At 44.2% G+C, this 9,119-nt stretch overlaps 1 protein-coding gene across 3 annotated transcripts; it reads right to left on the bottom strand.

Annotated features, from left to right (window-relative positions):
* Window positions 1-2,422: 2,422 nt before the first annotated feature.
* On the bottom strand, window positions 2,423-8,759 carry LOC115595183 (uncharacterized). Of its 3 annotated transcripts, none has more exons than XM_030439344.1 (7): window positions 8,649-8,759; window positions 6,197-6,511; window positions 5,626-6,101; window positions 4,999-5,326; window positions 4,006-4,807; window positions 3,686-3,895; window positions 2,423-3,482 (listed from the first exon to the last, which is right to left on the bottom strand). In XM_030439344.1, the coding sequence occupies exons 2-7, from the start codon at window positions 6,365-6,367 to the stop codon at window positions 2,620-2,622; spliced, it is 2,850 nt and encodes a 949-aa protein (XP_030295204.1). In that variant the 5' UTR covers window positions 6,368-6,511; window positions 8,649-8,759; the 3' UTR covers window positions 2,423-2,619. The 3 variants fall into 3 exon arrangements, with proteins under 3 accessions (XP_030295204.1, XP_030295203.1, XP_030295205.1); XM_030439343.1 differs by lacking the exon at window positions 8,649-8,759 and adding an exon at window positions 7,157-8,021; XM_030439345.1 differs by lacking the exon at window positions 8,649-8,759 and adding an exon at window positions 7,454-8,021.
* Window positions 8,760-9,119: the final 360 nt, after the last annotated feature.

Raw genomic sequence — 9,119 nt, 5'->3', positions numbered from 1 at the left:
GTGTTGAGCCTCACGCATGCGCTTTCCCTCAGGCGGTTTTGTAGTCCCTAACGAAGTTGGTATTTGAGCGATGGGGTTTTCTTGCCATATTTCGAATGTTTTGTGTTGCCATTACATTACATGAGCTGCAGTTGAGTACATAAAGTGAGTCGATTTTCTTTATCTGGGGAAAAAAAAATCCATACCGCCACAGATATGGTTTTTCAACTTTAAATAGGCCTACTGATATGTAAAACAGTACAGTCGTTGAGGAAAAAACAAACAGACACTTGCACCCCATATAAACAGCCACTCATAGTAATAAATAATGTGGTTTGGATGACGTGAAAAAAGTTGTTATCAAATTTGAGGGATTTTGTATACATGAAATCTATGTTGTGAGCATGTAGGTCGTCATAGTCAAACCTAGTGTCAGAGTGGGAGCTCTTTGTCTCCTGTGGATCTCTGCTGTGTGGGGCAGGGAGCCGGGTGATGATGACAGCAGCACCTCTCCTGCAGGGCTGTGACGTGCGGCGGTCACGGGGCTCCCTCTTGTGCTGTTTGTCTTCTCACGGTCCTAATGAAGATTTTGTTTGCCATTGTACCCAATCATTGTGTAAATGTAGCACATTTATGTAATAATAATAAACATCACCTCCCTTTCACACTGGCCTCCTCCTTCACAAAAAAAAAAAATCAATTTCCCGACACATAATGACAATGATTAGAAAAATAATGTAAGGACATGACACAGCACTTGTTTCACGGTTGCTGGTGAACCACCTTCAGCTCAACCCTGAGGAAAATCATGGAGCTGGTGGTCCAGGAAAAGCCCCCCCAACTCATGTTTCCATAAACAGGGAGGGGATGGAGATGGTGGGCACCTACAGGGTCCTCGGGGTGCATCTGAACAATGAACTGGACTGGTCAGACAACACTGGGGCCCTCTACAAGAAGGGACAGAGCAGGCTGGTCTTTCTGAGGCTCAGGTCTTTCAATGTGTGCACTTTGCATAAGCCAGTGTCATATTCTTTGCAGCAGTGTGCTGGGGAGGTGGCGTCGGGGGCGTTGGTGCCCTCAAGCTGAACAAACTGGTGATGAAAAAGCCAGCCCTATGGTGGGAATGAAACTGTACAGGGTGAAGGATGAGAGGAACAAGCTCGTCCAACCACGTGCCTCAGTGCGTTTGGGGAGCTCTTTGATACCACCAGCGATCAGACTACACAACACCCCCACCAAAGCTCCTAACACCTCCTTTCTCCACTGATGAAGGACTCAACCAAACATTTCACTGTAACAATAGGCGATTTGCTTTTTTTTTTTTTTTTAACTCTAGCTATTATTTATCATCGTATGAACCCTGCCCATTGCACATTTGCACAGGAACATTTATTATATATTGCACATGTCATGTACACAAGGATAGTTACTGTATATAGTATGTTCATCTTTATTCTAATAGTGTTTTTTATTAGATTTTTTACTCAAATAGGTATTTTACCCTAACCAATATCTCTTCATTATTGTTTCTATTATTTGAGCCTCACTCTTGTGCTGCCACTTATTTCCCTCTGTACTGCTGTGTTACCTGCACATTTCTCCCAAGAGGGATCAATAACGTCAACAAATGAACATTTTTATCTTTATTTTAAAAAACAAACATTCCAATTTGTACTCAAAACACATTTTTTTCACTAAAATTCTTACATACTGTACCTAAAGTAAAGTAAATAAACTGAGTATTTTTTCCCACCACTGCTGGTTTACTTTTGAGAAAATCCTCAAACTAAGCAAAGTCCCAAAGAACAAAGTATCACATTCACAAGTAAGAATAGTCTGCTAAAGGGGGGAGAAGAAAGAGAGAAAAAGGGGGAAAAAAATGATTTAGCCCCCATTCTCACCTGTTACCTTTAAAATACTGCATAGTTCGTTAGTGTTTTTAAATTCAGTAAAATGTGTTTTCTTTTTGCTTTTAATGAGGAAGCAATGTACACAGGAGAGCGCTGGCTCGAGTCCCGGCCTCGGCAGGATTAAGTTGTATGAATATGCACTGTAAATGTTGCCCTTGTAAACTTGAGTTTATTGAAGACATTGCTTATAAGACTTGTGTAATATATTTAAATGTTAATACATTAGTGTTAAAAAACGTGCTCTGTATAGATTATTCATTATAAGAGCGTTGCATTGAAGCTCACCATGTTTTGCACCGAGCTCCAGCCAGTGTGTAATTAAAACTTCACCATAAGAATGAATAGAACTGAGACAATATTAATATTTAGATTGCAAATCTGATGACTAGGTCTTTGAAACTGGTGAAACTAAAACATCTTGGCCTCTGGCAAACTGTGATGGCCATTTTTGACAAATTTCTCATAATGCTGTATTTTCAACTCGAATTATTTGACAGTTACTAGTTAATTGAAAAAAGATTTTTCACACAAAATATAAACCCTTTTGTTTTTATTTTGAAAGAGATTGGTCCAGGTAGAAATACTTCTTCATGGTAAAAATACAAACATGGTAGAAAGATAACGTTGTTACAATTTCAATATGATTTAAAATCATTGTGAATTTGTGGAACAAGAGGTACAGCACACTGTACATAAGGAAGCTGGGTAAACATTATCATGATGATGATAATTATTTAGGATTTTGTTTAATGACCTCCAACCACTGCTCCTTTGGCAGAGCCTCTACAGAGGGGCAGTAAACTGTGCCTTTGTATTGGCTGTGTCCAGTCTCTGCAGTGCGGAACTGCCCGCATTTCTTGCACGTGTTGTGCTCCACTTTACGGGTCAGTTTTCGGACAGGAGCACGAGCAGGAGGGGCAGAGGAGAGGGGGACACCCAGGGCCTGTGGAGCAGCGACAAGGAAAGGGCCGTGTAACGTTATGGGAGCCAGCATTGTCAGTTGAGGGACCGGGACTGGAGCAGGGAACAGCTGACGCTGCTGACTCAGGTTTACAGCTGCCTGTGTTGCATCTGAAGGCGGAACTTTCCTCTTCAGCTGCGCCTGGCCAGCAGTGCTGCCAGGCAGGTGGTACTGGTGAGCTGGGCCTGGCAGAGAGGGTGCAGACGGAGGGCACACATTAGCAGGGAGGAGAGGGCTAGCTGCTACACACAAGCGGCTAGACAAATCCAGCTCCTGAATGACCACTTCGGTATCCTCCCTCTTCACACTTTTGTTGTGCCACCTGAGAGGTGAATCCTGGGAGGAGGCAGCAACCAGAGAGGAAGTGACGGGCTGTGAGGAGGATGCAGCCAGGGAGGAAGCAGGAGGTATATAGGAGGGACAAAAACGGGAGGAGAAACTTGGGTCATTAAGGAGACTTGACACTGAAAGGTCAAGTGTGGGATCCTCTTCAAAGCACTCTTCTTCTTCTTCTTCTTCTTCTTCACCCTCATCCACATCCTCAAGCATGTCTTCTGTGTCCTCTGAGTCAGGGTGCAACTTCAGGGGCTGTCCAGTCTGACTTAGGAGGTAGTCAACACCAAGCAGCTCTCCTATGAAAAAGAACAGAAAAATGTGCACATGCATTACAAGTTGTACTATGTATTATCATATAAATACTATTTCATTTTAAAATCAGAGTTGTATTTCCATATTTTTTATGAGTATGTTTTGCAAATAAAGCCTTGTTCTACTTAAAGAAGCTTAAAACCCAAAAACTGAAACTATTATGTAGCCAGATTGTAGTAAGACATACCAGTGTATTTGGCAGGTGGCCTGACGTTTGGCACAAGTGCACGGCCAAACAGCTTCAGGCAGTTGGTGTTGACGCAGTGGGCCACATCCCTGGCGTACGTGAGGAGAGACGATGACCTGGTGGTGACCGCAGCAGCACCACAATCCTGGTTCCACCTGTTCAGGCATTCCAGGAGGTACAGCTGGAAGTTCAGTGTGTTTGCACTGGTTCCTGGGAAATCATCAAAATATGTATGCCAATAAAAAAAAAGGGTTTTGCTTTTCAATCTGAATAATGAATCAGTTTAAAAAAAGAATGTTAATTATTTAAAATACACCAACCTGGAATGAACCTGTTGAGGTGGCAGTGAAAGGATTCCAGGGATGTGGACCCTCTGGCACAGCGGTACTTGGTCAAAATGACCCCTCCCATTGTTGTGGTGGTGCCAGCCTCGGTGTACAGCTGCACACCTGGCACGTCCTGGATGCACCTGACGTGGCGTTTCTGCACACGCCAGATGTGCTCCATTCGGACCTTGTCCAGCAGCGGCACCATGCGGTCTCCACAATTTGCGCCACCCAGGGTTAGGAACAGTCGCTCGATGAGGGTGATGGTGGTTTCCTCGCCCCGCGTCGTTCGGCGACAATATTGGCTCAGCTCTGCCTTGCTGATCTGCTTGTCCACCAGGCGATCGGTGATATCAGGCACACCCTCCTGCCCGAGCTGCTGTCGCTTTGCCCGCCGCAGCAGAGTGAGGTCCCCAGCATCCCACTCGAAAATGCATGCAGACAGACTGCCAATGAAGGTGGGGTAGAGGGGATGAGTGTCTGTGGTGCAGCCAGCAGCCAGCCTCCTCATAAACTGCCAGATGTCCAGTCTTATGTGGAGGTCTCGCCACTCTGCAAACCTGGTCTGCAACTTGCTCGTCCCCCCACCCACACAGCAGCCACTGTCCACATACAGCAGCACAGGGGGCGGAACAGCTGCCTGGCGGTACCGCCGCATGATCCCAGACGCCATGGCATCCAGTCCAGGTCCCTCCTGCATGGAAATGACACTGGTCAAGACCTGGCCGACTTCGTTGCCAAGTGAAGTCATCCAGAGAGCTGTCTCCTCGCCGTGGCCGGCCAACTTCTTTGTGATCTGGAATTAATAATAGGTATGTTATAAGAATGTAAGAATATAAGAATGTGTCAAGGCAGGGAGTGTATATAGATTTATTACACGGCACACATTAATAATAGCTGCTAATGTAATGTTATCACTGATAACAATGTTAATATGTATAATTATTTATTAGATACAAGGAAATCTATTACACTAGTATGTATTACCTTTTTGGTTGAGTCCATCTTTAAGATGGAGCCAAATGTGGAGGTGACGCAGGCCTTTATGTGTTCCAGGCGGGAGAAGATGTCCCTGTTGTACAAAGTAAGCAGCCAGCGACTGGTGGGGATGTCGATGGGCTCCGGAGGCTCCTGGCAGACCACCGGGAATGGGCTCGATTGATCCACAAATTCAGCACACTCCCCAAGATAGTGTACTGACCGGTTCAGCCATTTCTCCCTATGGTTCTCCTTCAGCCAATTCACCAGTCGTGCTGGACTGCTGCCCGGGGTCCGGTTCCGAAGCTGCCGAATGACACGAATGTCACAAGCATACCTGAAATGTACATTTCATTTCATTAATTGTTTATTTAAAAAAGTGGCAGTGTACAATAAATGTATTGGACCAGATAAAGCACAATATTTCACCAGGATTTTTTAGAATACATCGTTTATGGGATAGGGGAGCAAAACCATACAATATCTTATATCTTACTTCAAACTCTGATCATCAAAATTCAAAACTCAGTTAAATGTGTGTGTTAAATGTGTGTGTTTTAAAAAGAATAATTTCAAAGTAGTGTCATGAGTTTAAACAGTTTACAAGGTGCTTGTGTTATTGTTGGACAGGCTCACTTGTGGGTCAGGATCGGCCGGAACAGCGTCTGGTGCGCCAAGTCAAGCTGGTCACGGACGGTCTGACTGGTTGACAGATAGTTCAGAGAACACACAGTGCATCTGAGTGTCTCTGTCACCATCAGGTAGTACCTGTCGACATCAAGGACCTTCCGGGCCCTTTTGTGGACACCGTAGTCTGTCAGCTGCTTTAGACAAACTGGGCAGGATAGCCTAACCTTCCACATGTGATAGGGCATCCATACCATCAGCTGATGGGTGAAGAAGCTGTCGGGCGTAGGTGTCTGGTGGTAGATGAGGGCAGGGTCAGGGGGCTCGTACCACAGCTTCAAATCTGGCCGTAGTTTGCCGTTCTGAAACAGTGTGTTGGCAATCCATCTCTGGTCCTGCACAGGGATGGTCTTGCTCATTTCACCCGGCAACCAGAATGAAGCTGCAGCTCCAGAAGCGGCTGCCTGAGCCCCTCCAGGCTCATCCTGTTAAAAACACATAAGAATGCTGTTGCATAAATAAAGGACACACACACAATGAATAGAGCAGAGGCAAACCAATGAATAAAGGCTAAACTCACAGAGGCTGCTGCCTGGCTGGTGGGTGAAGCAGGGCTGGGGGTCCTCACAGAGGATGGAGCAGGGCTGGAGGTCCTCATGGAGGCCGTAGAGGGGGTCGTCACAGAGGTTGGAGTGGGGCTAGGTGTCCTCACAGAGGACTGAGCGGGGCTGGAGGTCCTCATGGAGGCCATCACAGAGGTTGGAGTGGGCCTAGGTGTCCTCACAGAGGATGAGGTTGGGCTTGGGGACGAAGGAGAAGGGCTGGGAGTCCTTCTACATACCAAATTCGGCTTTATTGAGGCCAACTGCGCTCCACCAAATCATGATTCAGTTAACTAGAGGGAGAAACAATAACGACAAGTGAATTTTACGATGCAATGCATACAAACAATTGGGCTGTGCGATACGGCCTAAAAATGTAATCTCCGATTTTTTCACACCAAACTCAATTTAAGATTTTAATCGATTTGTTTTTACTTCCCAAGAATCAACTTCAACTGATCATCAATAATCATTGCATTTATTTCAATGCTTTTATTTTAAACAAATGTGCCCTGGCATTGTACATAGTGCAGCTTCGAACTCACTTGAACAAATAAATATAAAGTGCATCCTTTTGAATAGAATGTGTCCCTTTTGGATAAAATGCTTTAGTAAACATAAATTCATGTCAGATTAGATTGCTTGCTATTATAAAAACAGATCAGTTTCCATATTGGTATTGATAAAGTGTTAACATAACTTTCATTAAATATTTTTTTGCAAAAGGTGCCTTTTGTTTAGAAAAAGTATTTTATATCCCTGTTAATTTGTCAACTAAATCAAACATCTGCATGCATTACATAGTAAACATGACACGTTGGTCGATGGGACATGAGCTGTGTGCTTGCTGTCTATTTTACATATTTTTGGCCGGGAGGACGAGCCTTTCTGCCTCCTCTGGTTTGAGACAGGCTCAATTGTGGCTTCGTAACACATACCTGGGGTCGAGAGTTTTCAGCATGCGGATGAACCTCCGGCTTTTCCACTTTAAATAAGGGCACAATATCTTTAGAGAACATGCAACGTGCCTGTATCCGTGACAGCTGTCCACCCGGACCCCTTTCTTCTCCTACGGAACACGATTAAGTGATTCCGCTAATGTTGGCAGTTTTTTAGCGGGTGTTTGTGGGCTGCCGCGGTGTTGTACATCTCGCAGTTAACAAGTGTCCCACTGTGATACATGCGTCTGTTTGAGAGGCTGAAATAAATGGGGTTGCAACAGCCTTTGAACAAACCTTGCTTCGGACCGTGGTTTGCTCGAGGTCCGACGCCACAAAACCACGCTACTAACGAGACGGTGCCTCTTTAGGAACCAACTTTTGGCTTGTTGCCATGTTGTTGTGGTTGTTTCTCTGTGGAAAGTCAATGCGGGGAAGGCGGAGCCCACTGTGAACTACGGGAGCCCGTGAGTAGCGGCGGCGGAGTGACTTAAAAGTTGAGAAAATCAATTTTATTTATTTTTTTAAATCGTCCTAACCTACAAACTCGAATTAATCAATTTTACCGATTTATCGCATCAGCCCTACACCAACTTATCTTTATATTACAATGATGTGCTCACATGTCCTGTGCAATTATCCAACCATATCAGTGAGAGGTGCATATCATGTGTACATTTCTTTATTTAGATTTTATTTGTGAAAGAATCACTCTTTTCCCTCTGCGTTTGACTCCTGAGCTTCTATTACAAGTTACTGGTGTAGAATCAACAGACGTCATGTTATCTTGTCATGTTTGCATTCAGGTACTGTAATGACACCATAATGTATCTGCAGACATTAACAACTTTGATACTTGGGCTCCAGTTTGGCTGATATGGTCCGTAATCTCTTGAAAGTAGTTTTAATTAATTCATAAACTAGGCAGCTAGACAGCCGGTTAACATGTACAGTAGGCTTAATCAGTAGACTGTAAAAGTGTAACGTTACTAAGCAGAACAAATGAACAGATACACACGGAATGGGATCATGTAATAATAATACACTGTGCTACTTAAGCACATACACGCTGGCGTAACGCCAGCATTACCGCTTTCAAGAGCAGAATTAACAATAGGTTAACTTACAGTTAACGTACAGTAGCTGCAGGAGCGACGTTAGCTAACGTTAGCGCTGGTTATCTAAACTTAGCCATCGCTAGAAGTACGTGAAACAGGCCATCGATGTCGAGCTAAATGATACGTTACTTGACTCAGAATATTCGGAATATAATAACGATATAACGTTAGTTATACACAGTGTCTCCATTCATTGTGATATCAGTACTATGTAGTAACGTTAGCGACGGCTAGCTAAGATGTATGAAGAAGTTGCTGGAAAAACGTCATGACTCGCCAACGAAATCATAGAATTAGTCGGTGTGATGAATGGAAATATAACACTGATGACCATTCGTTCGGAAAATAAACAAAATTGAATATTATGGACTTACTGTGAATCCGATGCAAGCTTGCGTGCTCTTCCAGACGGAAGACGTTAGCGGGTCAAAAACATTAGCGTTCAAAAACGCAACGTGACCAGCAAAAAGGGGCGTGATTGTCCCCCCTCCAATGTGATGCCGAAACGTGATTTGGTCTCATCCAATCTGACGTTGGACAGCGACGACCGTGATTGGCCTCTGTCGAGCGACAGCGTTCTTTTGTATGCCTCGAGGTAATGTGCAGAAATGATCCTTTTAAAGTGAAACAGCTTGAAGCAGGTGACAACCAGAGTGATAGAGTAAACAGCTCTATGGCACTGGTGACAACAAGACAGAAAAGGATGCAAGGTTCAAAGACTATGACAACATGAGACAGAAAATGATGCAAGGTTAAAATAATATGACAACATATGCATTGAGTACATACTTCAGAGACAGCAACAAAAAAAAATGTCATTGATGCAGTCTACCTCTCTGTATTAG

The sequence above is a fragment of the Sparus aurata genome, chromosome 14 (genome assembly GCF_900880675.1).
Source record: "Sparus aurata chromosome 14, fSpaAur1.1, whole genome shotgun sequence".
Classification (NCBI taxonomy): domain Eukaryota; kingdom Metazoa; phylum Chordata; class Actinopteri; order Spariformes; family Sparidae; genus Sparus; species Sparus aurata.
This window is presented reverse-complemented; position numbering and strand designations above follow the sequence as displayed.

Coding starts and splice junctions, on each gene's coding strand:
- LOC115595183 (XM_030439344.1), bottom strand. CDS start 6,367: ATGGCCTCCATGAGGACCTCCAGCCCCGCTCAGTCCTCTGTGAGGACA. Junction 3,896..4,005: donor CCTCAACAGGTTCATTCCAG/GTTGGTGTATTT, acceptor ATGATTTCCCAG/GAACCAGTGCAAACACACTG. Junction 3,483..3,685: donor GCCACCTGCCAAATACACTG/GTATGTCTTACT, acceptor TCTTTTTCATAG/GAGAGCTGCTTGGTGTTGAC.